At 48.4% G+C, this 19795-nt stretch overlaps 6 protein-coding genes across 6 annotated transcripts; 5 read left to right on the top strand and 1 right to left on the bottom strand.

The window, feature by feature from the left end:
* Positions 1 to 544: 544 nt before the first annotated feature.
* On the top strand, positions 545 to 1645 carry GGS25DRAFT_341043 (6-phosphogluconate dehydrogenase C-terminal domain-like protein). The gene has a single exon (XM_049257960.1). The coding sequence runs from the start codon at positions 628 to 630 to the stop codon at positions 1636 to 1638; it is 1011 nt and encodes a 336-aa protein (XP_049115965.1). The 5' UTR covers positions 545 to 627; the 3' UTR covers positions 1639 to 1645.
* A 266-nt stretch (positions 1646 to 1911) lies between these two features.
* GGS25DRAFT_496554 (RNA-binding domain-containing protein) lies at positions 1912 to 3820 on the bottom strand. The gene is made up of 8 exons (XM_049261532.1): positions 3624 to 3820; positions 3408 to 3521; positions 3145 to 3176; positions 3042 to 3076; positions 2935 to 2986; positions 2818 to 2884; positions 2613 to 2760; positions 1912 to 2558 (listed from the first exon to the last, which is right to left on the bottom strand). The coding sequence occupies exons 1-8, from the start codon at positions 3660 to 3662 to the stop codon at positions 2104 to 2106; spliced, it is 942 nt and encodes a 313-aa protein (XP_049115964.1). The 5' UTR covers positions 3663 to 3820; the 3' UTR covers positions 1912 to 2103.
* Positions 3821 to 4002: 182 nt separating this feature from the next.
* Positions 4003 to 4734, top strand: GGS25DRAFT_496553 (uncharacterized protein). The gene has a single exon (XM_049261531.1). It carries the CDS (start codon positions 4164 to 4166, stop codon positions 4383 to 4385), a length of 222 nt encoding a protein of 73 aa, XP_049115963.1. The 5' UTR covers positions 4003 to 4163; the 3' UTR covers positions 4386 to 4734.
* Positions 4735 to 6411: 1677 nt separating this feature from the next.
* GGS25DRAFT_496551 (uncharacterized protein) lies at positions 6412 to 8017 on the top strand. Its single transcript, XM_049261530.1, has one exon. The coding sequence runs from the start codon at positions 6842 to 6844 to the stop codon at positions 7679 to 7681; it is 840 nt and encodes a 279-aa protein (XP_049115962.1). The 5' UTR covers positions 6412 to 6841; the 3' UTR covers positions 7682 to 8017.
* Positions 8018 to 9016: 999 nt separating this feature from the next.
* GGS25DRAFT_340884 (uncharacterized protein) lies at positions 9017 to 11026 on the top strand. The gene is made up of 2 exons (XM_049257958.1): positions 9017 to 9515; positions 9565 to 11026. Exons 1-2 carry the CDS (start codon positions 9134 to 9136, stop codon positions 10680 to 10682), a joined length of 1500 nt encoding a protein of 499 aa, XP_049115961.1. The 5' UTR covers positions 9017 to 9133; the 3' UTR covers positions 10683 to 11026.
* A 67-nt stretch (positions 11027 to 11093) lies between these two features.
* Positions 11094 to 18614, top strand: GGS25DRAFT_532653 (P-loop containing nucleoside triphosphate hydrolase protein; the record flags this gene model as incomplete). Its single annotated transcript, XM_049265609.1, has 6 exons — positions 11094 to 12591; positions 12651 to 13469; positions 13543 to 14018; positions 14092 to 17113; positions 17184 to 17465; positions 17625 to 18614. The coding sequence occupies 6 exons, from the start codon at positions 11094 to 11096 to the stop codon at positions 18584 to 18586; spliced, it is 7059 nt and encodes a 2352-aa protein (XP_049115960.1). The 3' UTR covers positions 18587 to 18614.
* Positions 18615 to 19795: the final 1181 nt, after the last annotated feature.

Raw genomic sequence — 19795 nt, 5'->3', positions numbered from 1 at the left:
GGTAGGTGGTATTGATATATATATATACTACGTGGTAGGTATCTGATCTCAGGCTTTATACACAACGTGAGCTGCTATGAAAAGGTACTTACCTCCGTAGGTAGGTAGAGTATTTATCGTTAGATACCGCATCTTAGTGCTCGGACTTGAGGTCATTTCTCGGCTGCTGTCAACTCCGGACGGATGGTGGTGTTTCCCGAGTGCGGAAAAAGCAAAAGAGAGGACTAACCTACAACTATTTAGAGTGACGCGAACCCCTTATTTTAGTTTGCGGAACACCAAAGGACTATGTAGGACAACTGAACCTTTTCGTGAGAATAGCTTCAGAATATTTCTCGTTTTCGATTATTATATATATCTTACAAAGAGTCAAGTAGAATAGTTTTGGAGATGACATCGGAGTTCTAGTATACGATAGATTAGATCTGATTGGTTACCAATCTACCCAGATATGCACCTAGGTACTTAGTCAAGTATATGTCGCACGTGCATACGATCCTTCATTGCGTGATGTAGTTATGTAGATGCCATTGCTATCCATATTAATAATATCTTCAATATTCAACCCCATCCCCTTCCGTCCCTTCTAATTCCGAGGCAACCCCCCCCCTTAAAAACACCAAAAAAATGGCATCTCCCACCCCCCGGATCGGCATCCTCTCCATCGGCGACATGGGCATGGGCATCGCCAAGCTGCTCGTCGCCCACGGCTTCGCCGTCGCGACCAACTGCAAAGGCCGGAGCGCCGATACTCTCGAGCGGGCCCAAAGCGCACAAGTCGAGGTCTTGAGCTCGGACGAGGAGCTCGCGCAGTCCTGCGCCGTCATCCTCTCCGTCGTGCCCCCGCGCGACGCCGAGGCCACCGCCCAGCGCATCGCCGACGCCCTCACCGGCCCGCTGCGCAGACCCGAGGGCCACGAACCGCTGTACTTCGTCGACTTGAACGCCGTCGCCCCGTCCACCGTGAAGCGCATCGCCGCGCTCTTCGACGGCACCGGCTCGCGGGGCCCGTCCGCGCGCTTCGTAGACGGGTGCATCCTCGGGGGCCCGCCATCTCTCCTGCCTTCTCCCAACCCCACCACCACCACCACCACCACCAGCGAGCAATGGAAACTCCCCAGCATCCCCACCTCGGGCCCGCACCCCCTCTCCTCCATCCCCCTCTTCGGCGCCAAGCTCGCCACCGTGCTAAACACCCGGCACCTCAACGCCGTCGTCGGCAGCGCAAGCGGGCTGAAGATGTGCTTCGCGAGCCTCAGCAAGGGGTACACCGCGCTGGCGCTGCAAGCCGTCACCACCGCGCACCGCCTCTCCATCCTCCCGGAGCTCGAGTCCTCGCTGCGGACGATCATGCCGCCCGCGTACTACGACAACGCCGTGCGCGGCGTCACCGCCATGCCGCCCAAGGCGTACCGGTGGGTGGCCGAGATGGAGGAGATCGCGCGCACGCTGAGCGAGGAGGGCGGGTTCTCGGAGGACAACAGCTTCAGGGGGGCGGCGGAGGCGTTTCGGATTGTGGCGCAGGATACGGTGCTGGGGGGGGAGAAGATTGGGAGGAGGGAGAGGGGGACGACGGTGGAGGATGTGGCGAGGGCGATGGCGGAGGGGATGGAGGGGAGGAGGAAGAAGGATGAGTAGGTAGGTAGGGTGGTTAGATGGGTGGGAAGAGTAGGTAGGTAGGGGTATATGTATGTAGTCCTCTAGATAGAGAACATAGAATCATGAATGATAACGTGTCAGATGATACTATATCCCTTCTGTACAAACCCCCTCTCCCTTTTTGGCGATACTGACATAATAGTAATAAACCCAAAGTCACGATTTACGAAGACAATATGAATACCTAGGCCAACATCGAAACTCGACATAGCAACTAATCACATCTCATCTCACTAGATGGGAATCAACAAACGGAGTCTAACGATGGATCTAGGGTTGCTATATGTTTAAGCACAGTCTGGTGTACATGGTTCAATTTTTGGAGCACTGCTACCCAGAGGACGCCATCAAAATCAGGCAAGGGTAAGTAGTAATTCATGAGGGAGAAATAAACTTGTGAGTCTGGGGTTATCACGAATTACAATATTCTGCCCCTATCTTGAATCACTCAATCATGTCCACATCATCGCCAGCTGGGGCTGCCGGAGCAGCAGTCTCGTTTCCACCTGGGTTGAAGTAATCGGCCATCTCAGCATCAAGCTCCTCCTGAGTCTTCTTAGCTCGACCTTCACGGCCGGAACGTTCTCGTCCGTTAGGCGCACTCGCCCCTTCGCGTCGTGCGCCTGGACGTCTTCCACGACCCCCACCACCACTGCTGTTGTAGCCGCCGCCGCCACCGCCGCCACCGCCGGCACCACGTCGGCGGGGGAGGGGACTGCGCGATCGACTGCCACGGCCTGGAACATAACGATCAACACCCCGGTCCCTGTCGGATCGTCGAGGAGAGAGAGAGCGGGGCCGAGTGATGCGTTCAGCCAATGATCGACCAGGCATATGCGCAGTGTCGAAGGGGTTACGCTTAGGCGCCGAGGATACGAGTGACAGACGGACCGGTTGACCTGTAGAGAGTTAGAATAAGCTCGACTTTGATAGTGAGTAAGAATTCTTCCTGCCTTTTGCATTAGCACCATCGTATTCCTTGATGGCCTCCATTGCGTCCTCGCGTCGCTCATAGGTGACAAATGCCGTGCCTTCAGAGCGCCCAGCACGGTCATATAACAACTCAAGCTTAAGAACCGGCCCAATCTTGTTGAAAAGCCCCTAAAATTTGGTTAATGCAACTCTTGGGGTGGGCTATATAAACGGCTTCGTCCTTACGTCGAGGTCGACCTCAGTCAATTCATAGTGTAGATTGTCTACCTTGAGCTTGGCTCCGCGAGCGTCCCTACCACGATTGTTAGAATATACTATGTCTATGCTGAGCAGTATACTTACTGGGCTCGCTCTGGAGAGCGCTGTCGTCTTGATTGACGTGGGCGGTTGCGAGCTAAGACGTCGTAAGCTATTGCAGCATAAAGACTGACGACGATGATTCAACTTACAACCGGAATCGTCGAACCTATCATGAACCCACTCCCTGTGTAATAAATCGTCAGATTCCCTTGTTCATGTGTGGCTTACGATAGTATAGGATGGTGGACTTACGAATCCAAGTTTCGAGAATCATCTCGGGTTGACTGTCTCGCAAAACGAGATTGCTAGTTAGCTGGTGTCACTGAATGAATATACCATCACCGATCGAAGTATGAGGCATCGAGCACAAGTCGAGTGCTTTGCGGGCCGTTCGAAGGATCGGGGTGCGGGATCGAGGAGGAGGGAGAGGAAGAATCCACCTAGAAGGGAAGGTGATCAACTTATTGACTGGTTTAAGGGAGGAGGATTTTTTTTCGTGATGATTAGTTACTCACCTTTCTTACGCCATCGCGGGGATAAGAGTCGCGCTCTCGTGGTCGGCCTCCACCGCCGCCGCCGCCACCATTACCACCACCACCTCGACGAGGTCTGGGGCCTCGGGTGCGATGCTACAAAGGGGAGTTAGCGGTCTGCAAGAAAAGAGACGAGCGTACGCTTTTATAGTTGAATAAATTGAAATAAATAGCGTAGCTCCTATGTCAATTCCATACCTGAGATTCAGCAACGATCTCATCAAGGCTTCGATCCATTTTTGTGGTCGTCGTATGTCTTTATCGCAGTGTTATAAAAGTTATAGGTAGAATGAAAATGAGTTTGTAGACGTCAATGGCGAAGGTTAAGATGTACGTACATACGTGTAGCGTGGCTGCCGTGGCACCGTGCTTAGACCTTACACGTTCAATGTTCTTACCCATTTATTTTTAGCATCGAGCTACATGGTACTAGTAACTACTGCGTAGTATCATCCTAGTACCGTTAACATACCTGGTAGGTGCTTTCTGCTTACGTCATCTATCCCTGCCTGCAGTGTTATTATCATTCTAAACCAAGCATATCATTGTAAAGGGGGCTTCTTTGCTTGGCACGGGTAACTTAAGTACTATGTATTGATATCGATATATCTAGTAGTTATGAGCTACATAATGTATGTAAGGAGTTCAGCATGTTAATATATGTATTTGCCCAAGTAGATAGACACCTTGAACCACTCTGCTCGTATCAATCAAAGTACCAGACGACTGGCCTTTTCCATGATATATAGAGGGTTCTTGGCAACTTCCTTGGCATGGTTGCAGTCTCTTACAGTACATGGCTGCACTGCACTATGGACAATAAATTTCAACACTTCGTCGTTTGCCATATGTCGTAGTATACTGTATGCTATCAAAAGAGGCTCAAGTTGTTCGATTAGAGAGTGGGGCAGGTCCAATTCTCAGCAATATACTACCTACGGTAGGGTATATCTTGGGTAGGAATATAAGGAATATATTCCTTTGGCAAGGAATCTGTAAATATATAAGAGTTAAATAAAGCAACTACTAGTAGTAGTAACTACCAAAATTAAAGTAAGAGTTGCATCAGATACTGTAGAGAAACAATATCACTTCTGTAAAGAACATCAAAGAGGCAGCCTGTCCCATCAATGACGTTTAGCAACTAAAACAAATGCTTTATCATATTGGTGACAATAATTAATAGGCTGATCAAACGTCGGCTTGGACGATGAAACTAATAAAGAATACAGGGAGGTACCATATGAAGGTGACGCAATAGTTAGATAGAGTATGATTGAATTATGGTTAGAAAGACAGGAAGCCGAAGAAGAAAATGGCATTTGAAAAGTCAAGGTGAAGAAATCTGAAACTTAACAACCCAATGAAACGACCCTGTCAAGTAAGACCAATCATATGATAGGTGACGAACATGGCTTTAGCTAGACTTTGCTGATTGGTCAATAGGTTGAAAATTCAATTAAACGCGAGTTTAGCTTCGACGCGTAAAAAGTCGCGTTCAGTCGCGGTCTTTTTTTTTTTTTTGCACTTCTTACTATTCCACCCTACCGCCCCTACCCCTACCCCTCCCCCCTCCGTCTATGAGTGGTTTTTACCATCCAATTCTTTCGTCTCCTCGAAATACCTCGTACTCACCACTCATTATGATAATAGTTACCTATGTATACCTTCGCCGTGTAGATATTTAGTATATTTAAGTCAAGGAGGGTTGATAGGCTGGTAAGATTATTTACTACATAGTGTAGAAGCTATAGCCTGCGTCATTTATCAGAGGGAGAAAAGAATAGAGACAAGTATCCGAAGGGATTCTTTAGTTATCGATGAATGCATCATCGACTACGCTCTACTACGCTCTAAGCCAAATGGTTTCAACATGCAAGGGCATCAAGGAGGGGTGTTCTTGATGGTGGTGTGGGCTGGTCAGCAGTCAAAGGTCTCGGGCCTGTTTCCATTGCGACTTGATTAGGTAGCTAGACGAATATAGGGAATCATTTCCATGGAAAGTCTTTCCTCGCGTTATTCTGTGCGTAAAAGATCGGCACGAGACCCATCGATAATGATTATGCACTTTAGATCTTAGTTTGAATCCTTTCTTAGGGCTACCCTATAGGATTATGAATGTTGACTGAAGGATGACTGAGAAAAAAGAAAACGTGGCTTGGGCTCGATCGGGTGCTTGCCTAAGCTTGCCTGTAGAATGGCCTGTAGAATGGCCTTACGCTTCCAGCCTTTACATTCTTTTCCTACATCTCTACATCTGGTATAAGAATGTCTTTGTGTGGGTGAGTGGTTTCACTACATGAACGTTCGCCAGGCGCAACGCCTATCTAACTTAATCACCCTTGATGGCTCGCTTTCAGTTATTATCAATCGTTAGTGAAGTCTGGGGCTTCATAAGCGTGCCCTTGAAGAAAGGCGGCGCAAAGGGCGGTTGCAAAGTAGAACCCGGAATAGTCTTCATCATCTACATAGTATATGGGAGGTCACTAGCTAGAGGTCACAGTCATCCGAGTAGCACACTCGGACGAAAAGGGATCGTGGAATGAGACTAGGTTGCGAAACTATTCCCAACGTAGAAGAAGTTACAAGACTTAATTGTTAAAGGGAGTGGAACTTGACGGGTTGATCAAGTCGATCCGGCCTAGTGGTTCCTTGAAGCCCTGTCAAAATGCCCTCGTGGCACACCATCTTCAACATTGAAGAGGTATACTTGGTACTTGTACTCAGACGGTTTAGAATCAAATCATTCAAATGGTGCAAGGGCTGTGTTAAAAGTCTCGAACCAGGTCTTGTTATAGACCATAACCTAGTATTTGGTACCTGTCTCCCTTCCCCCCCTGGCTAGCAGCTAGCTCCCTTGCAAATTCCCAATGGTGGCCGTTACCTTTTACGCTATCCGGCCCATAATTGGTTTCTACACCTTTAGACCGAAAACAGTACGTATCATGTGGCCCACACATGCATTCTTGTGCTACCTTGACAAGCATAGGCAGCCCAATTTTGGGGGTTCCTCTGCTGGTCTTATTAGGCGCATTATTCCAGCCATCCCGTCTTCTCCCACTCCCACTCCCGAGCTTCCACTTTCCCACTTACAACATTCACCTTCCATCACCTAGCAACCGTTGATCGCCAACACAACTCGTCGCAATTCATAACATCTACACCAACATCTACACATATTTTTGTATTGTTTCGCAACATTCCTATCCTCATAGGTCCATACAACTATATTCGACTCGATTTTCCAAATTACTCGCGCTTTTAACAAGTCTTTTGTTGCGCTGTGCGCATTAAATTTAACTTGTCGCGGTCGCATTCAAAACCTGAGATACAACACATCACCCCAATCAATCTCTGGACACCCGACGCACAATAGACACCTTTCAAAACAATACTACAACTACACGCACGACAAGATGCTATTGCCATCAGCACTTTCGTGCGACTCATCGCATCCACCTGTTACCAGGCTCCAACACGCACTTTTCGCGTCACCACCTTCCAGCCCTCCATCGAGCGCACATGGCAGTACATTCGGCAACATAGTCAGCTCTTGTCGCGCGCTGCAATCGATGCTCACAGTACCTTCAACAAGCATCTCGACTGAAAATATTGTTGCGCCTCGAGCTTCGCTACCTACACCTCCAATGACTCATACTGCCCTACCACCTCTAAAGATGCGCCTACGATCGCGGAAATCTGAGGCCAATGGAGACGTCCTCCCGCGCAAGAAAGTTGTAAAACGGTCCGTTGCACCGCCTCGTGGTGTTAACAAGCGACGCCGCGCTATCGATGACGATATGGGACGCGATGATGAATCAGACAGCGACTTAGAGTTTGGCAGTTCCTTCAATAACACAGACACGGAAGGGAGCAGAGATATAGAAGAAGCAGCCTTCCGACCCAGCACACCTAAACGCGCGCGCATCGCACCAGAAGTAATCCCATTAGGATTAGAGAGAGCCGATTACCACAACTTGCACGCCCCCAGCGGAAAGGAGAACATGATAGAAGGCACAGAAGTAGAGACAGAGGCCGATGGCGAGTTGTGGAGTAAAGAAGATGATCGAATACTCGTCGAACTGGTTCTGGAGAAACTCAAACTCTCCAAGACAGACTGGCAAGACTGCGCCCGGAGTTTAGGGAAGGACCGGGGTAGCATCGGACGGAGGTGGAGAAGCTTGATGATCAACGGGGACGTCGGGTTGAAGTCATCGAGGAATCGGCGAGGCAAGATCCACGGCACCTGGAGGTAAATCCACAGGTTGCTGTATCCGTTCATTCACATATATTTTCGATTCTCATTTACTATGTATTTTATATTTTTTTTATATTTACTTTGTTATATTTGGAACCTCGTAGAAAACGAGTTCTAGCTGTACTTTTTTACATAACTGGCATACTTCATACTCGGAAGGGGGGAAAAGTGGCAAGGGTCGTGTGGCGCTGTGGAGGAGTGTACTTTTTTTTTGGATTCACGGATAAGATATACCATATCGCGCGGTGGCGGGCCGCGCTTGATAGTTGATTTTTCGAAGATCACTTGCTTGTATACATAGATATTGAATATTATATCACATCACATCACATCACATCGCTGATTATCTCACCAATACTTATCAAATATTGATATGCATTTTGAAAACTCTCTGCCTGCTACATGTTCTATATGAGGTACTCACTACATAATGTATTGCTACTCTCTAACCTAGATACATGTCGGCTCGAGCAAGGCCCTAGGTTACATAGTGGATTCAATGTTCATGCTCAATTATACATTGTAATGTGACTACCTACCCATACATGGGTACTGAGGTGGGTATTCCCCATAAGCAGAGCCGCCCATTTACACATGTATTTATAAACTATCTAAACTACCAGGGCTATATGGGTCAGGATAGAAGAGGAGGGGGTCGGGAAGAGAGGCTGGGAGACACTACTACGCTATGTATGTATGCAAGTAAAGCTGATTACATATGTACCTAGGTACCTATGATATACATACATGTATCAACATACATAACTTACATAGTAGTTACATTTAATAGTGATAGTGAGTATTCCTGGCATGAGTCACGTGCGTCATGTGACTACGTTCATGTTTCGGAGTACTAATGAACAAATCGCACTAACGCGGCAGGCTGCCGATTGGCTTTGACTTTAATAATTTCAACTTCAAAAGTTCAACTTCTTCTTCTCTTCAATCTGAGCTCCTTTAGTTCTTGAAGATATAATTTGATAAAATTCAAGTTGTTCTGAACAGGATTTTTCCTCATTTGAGCCGACGTACATGTATGATACATAATATACATGGATGCAACTACATGTGTACTGAATATGTAGTATTTTTCACATGGTGTGGTAGGAGAAATCCATCATTCGCCAACCAAACTTGTGCGATTTATGCAATCAGTCGTGCTACAGAAAGTCGCATGTTACTGGCTGCACGAATCCGTGCCCGACGGACGGTATGATATGTATCGTAGTAATTGATATCATGCGTTGTCTCGGTTTGCATCTTCTACTACCTATATGTATATGTAGGTGCCTACCTCTAGGCAGGTACCTATGTAGCGAGGGAGGGTAGAAACATTCAATGTTTGAAGGCAATGCCGTTTTCTTCGTCTTATACATATACAGCTCAAACCTGACTACTCCACTAGTCATCTACTTGCATATCTGGTCTATGCTACCTATTTGCAGTTACTATGGATAATGGAAGAGCTTCAAACTCGGTTCGAGGGTCGTGGCGCACTCGTCCCTCACATGGCGGCCGTTCGCTTGGTCAATTTTCTGCTACGGATACCCTAGGTCGTGGAAGAGCTTCAAACTCGGTTCAAGGCTCGTGGCGCAGTCGTCCCTCACATGGCGGACTTTCGCTAGGACGAGGCTCTACTTGGCATAGGAGCAGAGCCCAAGTCCCCAGTGAAACAATAGACACGACCCCTTTCGGTCGCCTTGTCACAAACATCACTTTAGACGATGCTTCAAGCTTTATCACCAAGACCGATAGTCCCAAGATCAGCGACTGCAAATATATAGCCTCGTATTCTCTAATGAAAGCTTCCACACAAAAAATCATCATCCCAGGTAAGTTGCCACAAGAAGAGATCGTTTTTCGTGTTAACATGAGAATTAGGGCAACCAGCAACTTGGACACCTCTTGAATTACCTTCCCGGCTTCCGGGTGATCAAGGAGAATATCTTAGAGACCAAAATGGAGCACGTTTTCCCGACTACCCTATGCAACCCTCTGTTCAATCTATCTTTGCTCTAAACAAGGAATTCGACCCGTCGAGTGTTGACATCTTGGGCTGTGCTAGCTCTCTAGGAGACATTCTCCGCTTCGTACGATCTGTAGATTTGACGTTCAGATTTGATGTTGAGATAATTGGCGATACATTATTTCTAGTTCGCAACCATCGCAACCAGGTCATTCCTGATGTGCGCGGATACGGCCATTCATTCCTAAACGCCTTCCTCACACACGGGGCAGAGCTACAGGAAACCGTGTCTCACCAACGTATAGTCTCCTATTCCTTTGGCGGTCTGAAGTGTCTTGTCCGTTATGAATGCGATGGGCATTTCTCGGGTAGCGAAGAGAAGTCAAAGGCAACGGCCGGTGAAAAAAAGGTCTCGGGTTTCCCCAAGTTTCCAGCATCTAATTCAATAACTATGGAACCTGCCGGAAATGTCATACCTCAGGAGTCAATCCTCGAGGTTAAAACCAAGTCCCAGGCGAGAGACCCCATTGATATGGCCGAGCATTTGCCTAGGCTGTGGCTCCGGCAAATTCCTAGCCTAATCACTGCATATCACCGCGCAGGGAACTTTGAGGATGTTCAGGAGAAGGTCGTTCGAGAAGATCTCCTTAAATGGGAAAGTGATCACGAACTCGAACTACGAAAGTTTGCTTCAATTCTACGCCAACTAATCATCGAGGTCAAGCGAGCAAGCCATTTGAAACTTGAGCTATGTCGAACCGGCTTGGGGCCACTAGAACTAAGAGAACAAAGTGAAAAGCCTCGTGAAGCACTCCCAAATGAATGGAGAGAGATGTGGACCGAGCAACGACGAGAGCCGACCAGAGATAGCAAATCTTATTTGAGTGATGATGAGGATGGTGAGGGAAGCTACCCTGATTACTTATCATCGAAAGATTGGTCTGACGAATCATATGATTTCGATGATGATGTTGCATTGGATTACACAGCCTGCGATGTCGAATGCGGGTACTGCGGTCGCTGTGATTATTGAAATGAGGGGGGGGGGGGCGGTATCAGGCCTCATTACATGCATCCCTATCTGCCTGCCTGCCTGCCTGCCTGCGTGATACGACATGATTTAATATATCCATGGGTGTCTCAGTACTTCGGCACAGTGCGTTTATGTGTGCGTTTATCTGATTGGGTTGGAGAGCTTGCGGGCCTGTGTGTTAAGAGTAGATTGGCTGGGAAAGCTGTTGAGACACAAACAGATTCTGAAGGCCGCATGGTTGACCCCCAAATTTGGAACCCCCCTCTCAGAAGCACCAGCTACGATGGTAGATCAAAGTCTTTCACTTCCTGAATATCATGCTTCTTCATATGCTGCAATGTATTTGATGTTGCTGTCGTAGGATACTTAGTTTCATCTCATCTAGGATTACCCATTTTCCTTGTGTCCAGCATGTCCAATCCTACCGTTACCACTAGCCAAGATCCAACTGACAACCGGTCTCGACTCCTAAATAAGTTTTTCTACGCTGTCGTCGAGGGAAAACGCAGGGTCGAAAAAATTGGGGACGGCCAAAAATTCCTCGAGTCCATCGTGAACAGAACCGATAAGTCAGACTGCATTGAAAGACTAGCTTCATCTAAAGATGCTCAAAATGCCCTCCACAAATCCCTGATATTGGACTCTTCAACTCAGTTCATCAACGCGTTCGTCGCAAACCTGATACAATTTCTTAAAGATGATGATCTGGCAAGAGTCTGCGATGGCGAGCTTCTACACCAGGTTATCTGGATTATGGTTGATCCTCCAGTATTCTGGAACTGCCTGATCCAGAAAGCCAGAGAGAAGCAGCTCGAGACGAAAACATTTGAAGGCTTCGCTTGGCTATTGCTGCAGCTTGTGCTCCTCCAGCCCCCTCGATCGTCGCCGTTTCGGGAAATTACGAACTCACTCCTAGAAGATGGAACCCTGGATAACCCAGGCTCTTTGATGTCTGAAAGCCTAGTCCAAAAGATCCGATCTTTGGTGCAGCCCTCGCAACCCGGTACGGGCCCAATCATCGTTGGAGACTTTGGTCCTGGGGGTCGCCATGACAATGACTTTGTCAATTACCGCGATATCTCAATCATGCCCACTCGAGATGAGTTGGAGTCGACGAGGAGACCGTTTTATCTACAAGCTTCCGCAGTATTTGCGGAACCTAACACAAGTCGCACATCTAATCACCTTGACAACCAATTCCGCCTTTACAGAGAAGACATGCTCGCTAATATCCGTGAGGGTCTAAAACGCTCCAGAGACCGAAGTCAAAAGTCTGGATGGAAAAATGTGGTTATTCAAAATCTTACCTTGAAAGGGGTAGATAAGAATATGATGGCCAATGGCAAAGCCTGTACTATGGTTCTCGAATGTAAAGACGACATACTGAAAATGGGCAAGGCTGGCAGTGTAGCAAGAAAAGCAGAGTTGAAAAGGTCTCCGGGATTCTTGAAGCATCAAAGCTTCGGATGCCTAATGAAAAACGACAAACTGCTGGGATTCGCGATGCTCTACAGAAACGAAGACCGACTCTCACTTTGCCCGCCACAAGTCTGTTTACAGATCGTTGGTCAAGAAACGTTAAGTCAAGTCTTGCTAGTTCTGCAACACGACACGATTGACTTCCTACTCATTCCTACCTCGATTTTTGCATACCAACCCATTCTAGAGAGATTACAGCGGAAGACAGACATCGAACTTGATCATGATATTCTCGTTTACTCGCAAACTCCAACAGAATCTTCAATACAGCCCACCGATATCATAGAGGCGCTCAAGGCATCCATGGCTTCCCAATCTGACTTGCAACAGCTCCTGAAAACAACGAAGTCATTGATCTTGGACCCTTCACAGATCGAGGCCTTGATACATGGGCTCAAGTACCAAACAAGCCTAATACAGGGCCCTCCAGGTATGAACATTCCAAGCGCAGCTTTGAAGTGTAATCATCATTACTGAAATTCAATATAGGAACAGGAAAGTCTCTAGTCGGCGCTCTTTTGGCCAAGATCCTACTTGACAACACTCAGGAGACCATGCTCATTTTGTCATATACCAATCATGCACTGGACCAATTCTTAGAGGACCTGATGGATATGGGAATCAGCCAAAATGATATGGTCCGCCTAGGGTCAAAATCCACAAGCAGGACAGACTCCCTGAAATTAAGTAATCAGATAGCAGACGGTCGCCAGAGGAATAGGACGCGGCAGCAATCGATCGACACCTATATGAATGACAGTCAATTCTTGGAGGATAAGATAGACCAGTGCTTCGGCGAATACAAGCAGGATAAAATTTCACCAACTCAGCTACTAGAATTACTAGAGTTTTCTGATACAGAAGAAGAATTTTATGACGCACTTTCGGTACCAGCTGCACAGGAGGGTGACACCCGCGTCGGTAGAAAGGGTGCTAAGATGCGGCCTGACTTTCTCTTCGAACGCTGGAAAGGAGGAAAGACACCTGGCCCTTTCACCAAGGAAAAATCAGGGGCTCCGTGTAAGAAAGTATGGACCATGCCGAAAAATGATCGACAGTTGAAAATCCGGCAATGGGAAAAGGATATCCGCGAGGAGAGAGTCGCCGCTCTCTGCGAAGTAGTTACTAAATACAACGAGAAACAGAAGGTCCTAAATGATCTTAGAAAGGAGAAGGAAGAAGGTATCCTTCAGAGAAAACGTATAATCGGCTGCACTACCACAGCTGCGTCAATGTACGCGCAAGAGATCCAAGCCGCCAAGCCTGGTATTATCATCGCTGAGGAGGCGGGTGAGATTTTGGAAAGCCGTATGTATACCCCTTTGTTTCTTTTTACATCTCCATCCATCAACAACAACCACTGAGTCTCTCTACATTCTAGACATCCTTTCAGCTATGGGGCCTTATACAAAACAGTTGATTCAGATTGGAGACCATAAACAACTCCGGCCCAAGGTAACCAACTACAAGCTCACAGTGGAAGCCGGGAATGGATACGATCTCAATAGGTCGCTATTTGAAAGGCTTATAAACTACGGGCGGCCTCATTGCACATTGCTTAATCAACATAGGATGAGACCAGAGATATCTGCATTGATAAGACACCAGTACCCTGGCCTTAAAGATGCCAAAGGCACAGAGAATCGCCCGCATCTTCGAGGTTTTCAGCACGATGTTGTCTTCTTCAACCACGACCACCTGGAAGAGAGCCACGACGGACTCAAGGATAAGCTTGACCAAAGCACTACATCAAGTAAGCGAAACGCATTCGAGGCTGAGATGGTCTTAAAGTGTGTTCGTCACTTGGGACTACAGAATTATAACACAGACAACCTCGTGATATTGACCCCTTATCTTGTAAGCCATAACCTGAATGTAGACCCTTCCCAATATTCCATGATGGAAGGTACTAATCTCGTCTATATCACAGGGTCAACTCTTACTACTCAAGGATATTCTAAGCCGGGACAGCGATCCCGTCTTGAATGATCTCGACTCGCACGACCTTGTCCAAGCTGGAATTATGACACCCGCAAGCGCTGCAGTCAACAAGCCGCGCATTCGTCTCTCCACTATAGACAACTATCAAGGAGAAGAGAGTGACGTTGTTGTGGCTTCACTAACCCGCAGCAACGCAAACGGAGATATTGGGTTTATGTCTTCTCCAGAGCGACTCACTGTACTAGTCTCTAGGGCTCGAAATGGGTTCATCATGATTGGCAATGCGGAAACCTTCCTGAACGCGAGGAAAGGTCGCGAGGAGTGGACCCGGCTTTTCGATAACCTCAAGAAAAAAGGGCACATCCACGACGGGTTTCCACTCAAATGCGAGAAGCATCCATACAAAACACATATAATCCGTTCAGTTGAAGATTTTTTTCGTCTTTGCCCGGACGGGGGATGCGATTTACCGTGCAAAGAAATCTTGTCTTGTGGGAAACACGCCTGCCAGTTACGATGCCACGTGCGAGTTGACCACTCGAAGATGCCATGCAGCGAGGTCATGAATGATACCTGTGTAGTTGGACACAAGCTCGTGTGGCAGTGCTCAGACAATGCACCGCCTGCTTGTCAGACATGTCGCCGTGAGAAAGAAGAGCGAGACGAAAAGGCTCGTCGAGACAAAGATCTAGAAATTAAACGGCAAGCAAGACAACATGCGTACGCCAAGCAATTAAAAACCTACCAAGATGAAATCGCTGCGCTGAGGAAATTCAATAAAGAATGCCAAGAGGAGGCCCTCAGACAGCAGACTTTGCAGCAACATTGGCTTGAGCTCGCTCAGTTGAAGATACAAACCCAGACGCCTGTGAACACCAACGTAAATCCGCCACGTCCAACACCAGCAGCGCCATCGAAACGAAAGCCTGTACAATCTGCACAACCTACAGCTAGTAGCGCAACTAAACCTAGTAAGAATGATGATGAGAAAGCCCAGCACAAAGTACAGGATGCCAATACGTCCAAGCAACAGCCAGTTAGCAATCCCGAAGCTCCAGATGAAGAGAGTAGCGATAGTGCATCAGAGGCTACGCTAGAGGACGAAGACATGCCAACACCTTCGAAACCCTCCCCCGCCGAAGCTGATTGGAAGCACCAGAAGGAGTACGAAAATGCCAACAATGAAGCCATCGATTCTTTATGCAAGATGATTGGGCTAGAAAGCGTAAAAAAGGAGTTCCTGAATATTAAGGCGAGAATAGACACCGCCATCCGCCAAGGATCCGATATCAAGGATCAGAGGTTCGGGGCCGCTTTACTTGGAAACCCAGGGACAGGTAAGACTACAGTCGCTAGGCTTTATGCCAAGTTCCTCTCTTCCGTCGGGGCCTTACCTGGGGATCACTTTGTGGAAACTACTGGTTCACGGCTGGCGAACGACGGAATAGCAGGATGCAAAAAGCTCATAGAAGAAATCCTCAACAAAGGGGGCGGCGTCTTCTTTCTGGACGAGGCATATCAGATTGTGTCTGGCAGTTCCTTTGGTGGAGCACAGGTGCTCGACTTCCTTCTCGCAGAGATCGAGAACCTCACGGGAAAGGTTGTCTTCGTGTTTGCCGGGTATCGGAAGCAGATGGAGGCCTTCTTTGCTCACAACCCAGGCATACCTAGCCGAATACCGATCCAACTGAACTTCGAGGACTACGAAGATAACGAGCTCCATAGAATTCTCAACTTCGAACTGGAGAAGAAGTTCACGGGCCGCATGAAAGTTGAAGGTGGGGTCGGAGGGCTCTACATGCGCATCGTGGCACGCCGTATTGGCCGCGGTCGAGGAAAGGAAGGATTCGGAAACGCTCGTGAGGTGCAGAATGTATTCTCCATCATACTTGGAAGGCAGGCCGACCGTCTTCACCGAGAGAGACGTGAAGGTCGAACACCAGACGATATGCTGCTTCGGAAGATCGACTTGGTGGGACCGGAACCCAGCAGAGAATTCTCTCACAACCCGGATTGGAAGACGCTTCAGAGCATGATCGGACTGAAGTCGGTGAAACAGTCGGTCATGGTCCTCGTCGATCGCTTACAGACCAACTACGACCGTGAAATGAAAGAACAGCCCACGGTCGAGTGTTCCCTGAACAAGGTGTTCGTTGGAAATCCTGGAACTGGTAAAACGACCGTTGCAAAGCTCTATGGTAAAATTCTAAAGGCATTGGGCCTCCTAAGTAACGGCGAAGTTATTATCAAGAACCCGGCCGATTTTGTTGGCGGCGCCCTTGGACAATCCGAGAAAAACACCAAAGCCATCCTCGAATCTACCAAGGGCAAGGTCTTGATTATCGACGAGGCCTACATGCTCGCCGGCGGTGGTGCCAGCGGTGCTTCAGGCTCTGGAGGATTCAGCGATCCCTACAAAACAGCTGTGGTAGATACTATAGTTGCTGAAGTCCAAAGCACTTCACTTGAGGATAGATGCGTTCTGCTGTTGGGGTATAGAGAACAGATGGAAGACATGTTCCAGAAGGTCAACCCGGGCCTGACGAGACGTTTCCCCATCTCGTCTGGTTTCAACTTCCAAGACTATGACGACGATGAACTCCGGAAGATCCTTGATCTCAAGCTCAAACAACAAGGGTTCAGAGCCACTGAGGCTGCAAAGAAGGTTGTCATCGAAGTATTAGGGCGGGCTCGTAACAGGCCCAACTTTGGAAATGCAGGCGAAGTCGACATCGTTCTCGACCAGGCCAAGGAGCGTCAACAAAAACGCTTGTCTGAAAGTCCCGGGCCAAAACACTCGAATCTCTTGACTCCTAAGGATATCGATCCTGACTTCGATAGGGGTGAACGCGCGACAACCAATATTCGCGTGCTCTTCAAGGACGTCATCGGGTGTGAGGAAATTGTCGAGCAGTTGGAAGGATATCAGCAGATTGTTCAGAACATGAAGGAAATGGACATGGATCCTCGTACACAGATACCCTTCGGGTTTCTCTTCCGCGGCCCACCCGGTAAGTGCCTACCTAACCATCTAAAGCAAGTTGGCGTTTGCTATTCTAATACAGACCCTACTATTATCAGGAACCGGGAAAACCACGACAGCTAGAAAGATGGGCAAGATCTATTATGACATGGGGTTCCTTGAGGGAGCCAGAGTAGTCGAGTGCTCTGCCACTGATCTGATCGGCCAGTACGTGGGCCAGACCGGCCCTAAAGTGCAGAAAAAGTTTGATGATGCACGGGGGGCTGTGCTGTTCATCGACGAAGCATACAGGCTTGCCGGTGAGCACTTTGCTAAGGAGGCGATGGATGAGATCGTCGACTGCCTCACCAAGGAGCGATACCAGAACAGACTCGTCGTCAGTAAGTGCATGCAACGTTTTGTTTCGGCTTTTCTTCCAATAATTCCACGGCGTGTCCCATGTCGGACATGCATCTTTGAACAAGCGTATCAACTTACAACCAACACTCCAAACCCCTTTTCTCTGATTGACAAGTACTAATACTAAAAAAATCTTATAGTTCTCGCAGGCTACGACAACGACATCAACCGGCTCATGAACCAAAACCCCGGGCTGACTAGCAGGTTTCCCGAGACCATCTCTTTCCGCCACCTTCCGCCACACCACTGTCGAGATCTCTTACTGCAATGCCTCCAGGCCAAGAAGCTCAACACACAGAGCCTGGAGGACTCTCCCACCCTGGACAGCAGACTCCTGGACCTATTTGGCATCCTATCCAGCACGCCGTCGTGGGGGAATGCTCGGGACGTGCAGACGCTGGCCAAGGCAACGTTCTCCCGGATTATGCGCTCGAAGACGCCCAACCCCAACCGCGTCGTGCCTGAAAACGTGGTCATAGACGTCATCAACGCCATGGTCGACGAGCGGACCGCACGAGCTGCTGCTGCTAACCCGCTTTCCAAGTTCATTTCCGATCTGCCAATGCAACACCCCCAGCCCATGACTCAGGGACCGCCTCAGATAACCACGACCACGACCACGACCGAGACGGCCACAGAGGAAGAAGAAGAGGAAGGCCAAGCACCACCACCACCACCACCACCACCGCACAAGGAAACAGAAGAAGAGCCGTCCGCCGCAGCCCGCGACGCCGGCGTCTCGGACGCCGTATGGGCGCAGCTGCAGCTGTCCAAAGCCGCGGCCGCCGCGGAGCAGCGCGCGCTCGCCTCAGCGCGGCAGCTGGCGGAGCGCCAGGTTCGGGAGCAGGAGGAGGCGCTGAAGCGGGAGCGCGACGAGTCGGCGCGCCGCGAGGTTCTGCGCAAGCTGGAAGAGGCGCGCGAGCGGCAGCGGAAGGCGGAGAAGGAGAGGGAGGAGAGGGAGAGGAGGGAGGCCGAGGTCCAGAAGAAGCTGAGGAGCCTGGGCGTGTGCGTGCAGGGGTTCCAGTGGCTGAGGCAGGCGGACGGCGGGTATAGGTGTCGCGGGGGGTCGCATTATGTTTCGAGCACGCAGTTGGGGATGTGAGGGATGTGAGGGTTGGGTGTCTGTGGTTACTCTACTAACTATACCTAGGTAGCTGCTTAGGTATGTAGACTGGGATTTTGATTTTTTGGTGGGAGGAGAGAAAAGGGGAAGGAGACTGGTCGTTGTATTTGGATAGGTATGGGAATAGGATAGGTGCCCCAATGGTGAGGAGTTGGGGAATAACTAATGGGATATTCTACGAGTTTGGGTACAGGTACAGGTATTAGGTATCCCGGCATCTCAGGGGGTTTTGAGACTGAGAGTCTTCTTCTTCTTCATTAAGGTGTTGATGCTGGATATGATTATTTGGTAGGCAATGAAGAACAAAACACCAAGAAACAAAGAAGCTCATGGCTGAATGCGTAGGCAATCGTAGGAATACTCAGTCTTCGAGTGTTGATGGTCGTTTCGACTCAATCTGTCTGGCTGATCATGTGATAGATATCCCTTGATGCAGGCGTAGGTTAGGTACCTAGGTGCCTAGCTAGGTGAAGTGTTTGCTTTTCTACCTAGACATAGATATGAAAGTATGTACATAACTATGTCCATGGCCTACAGCTACTAGGTAGCTAGCTACACGTAGAAGATGTTGGTAACTCTTTCATACCGCCAGGGCTACCTAATAGAAGTGCAAACATAGGTACAGACTTGGTGAATCAGAATCAGGTACCTGGATCAGTCTTTCTATACCTACGGATTTATTGACTAGGTACGGCGTCGACGTGTATCTTGGGATGGGTAGTAAGACATCTGAGGAAAGTACCTAATTAGGTAACTATGTAGGTTAGTTCGTATCCTTAGGTATTATCAAAATGGGGCAAGCGCTCATTCCACTTGGTGCTTTACAAGTGGGATGGGGTTGAACTGTGGTGGACTGGAAGCTGAGACGATATTATCATATGTTAATGAGCTTTTATAAGGTGTGTAAGTTTATTATGCAGGTGTACTCAGTAAGGGTGATCACGTGACTAATAGTTAGTTGGATATTGTTGAAATAATTGGAGTATGTGAGGATGCAGTGAAACGGGAAACAGGGTAAAATAAGTACATAGTACCTTTGTACCTACAAAGCATCCATGGATCAATAACTTTGTCGCGACCCCTTTAAAAAAACATGTGCATGCATTTAACTGCATTAAAAAAGTCGGCCGAATCCTCTATGCACAGACCAAGTCTAGACCAAGTACAGACCTTGTACTGAGGTACTGA

This window comes from Hypoxylon fragiforme (assembly GCF_022984875.1).
Source record: "Hypoxylon fragiforme strain CBS 206.31 chromosome Unknown GGS25scaffold_6, whole genome shotgun sequence".
NCBI lineage: Eukaryota > Fungi > Ascomycota > Sordariomycetes > Xylariales > Hypoxylaceae > Hypoxylon > Hypoxylon fragiforme.
Note: the sequence above shows the minus strand (reverse complement) of the source record. Positions and strands in the feature narration are given on the sequence as shown.

Coding starts and splice junctions, on each gene's coding strand:
- GGS25DRAFT_341043 (XM_049257960.1), top strand. CDS start 628: ATGGCATCTCCCACCCCCCGGATCGGCATCCTCTCCATCGGCGACATG.
- GGS25DRAFT_496554 (XM_049261532.1), bottom strand. CDS start 3,662: ATGGATCGAAGCCTTGATGAGATCGTTGCTGAATCTCAG. Junction 3,177..3,407: donor CCCGCGATGGCGTAAGAAAG/GTGAGTAACTAA, acceptor TTTGCGAGACAG/TCAACCCGAGATGATTCTCG. Junction 3,077..3,144: donor GATTCTCGAAACTTGGATTC/GTAAGTCCACCA, acceptor TTTATTACACAG/GGAGTGGGTTCATGATAGGT.
- GGS25DRAFT_496553 (XM_049261531.1), top strand. CDS start 4,164: ATGATATATAGAGGGTTCTTGGCAACTTCCTTGGCATGGTTGCAGTCT.
- GGS25DRAFT_496551 (XM_049261530.1), top strand. CDS start 6,842: ATGCTATTGCCATCAGCACTTTCGTGCGACTCATCGCATCCACCTGTT.
- GGS25DRAFT_340884 (XM_049257958.1), top strand. CDS start 9,134: ATGGATAATGGAAGAGCTTCAAACTCGGTTCGAGGGTCGTGGCGCACT. Junction 9,516..9,564: donor ACAAAAAATCATCATCCCAG/GTAAGTTGCCAC, acceptor CATGAGAATTAG/GGCAACCAGCAACTTGGACA.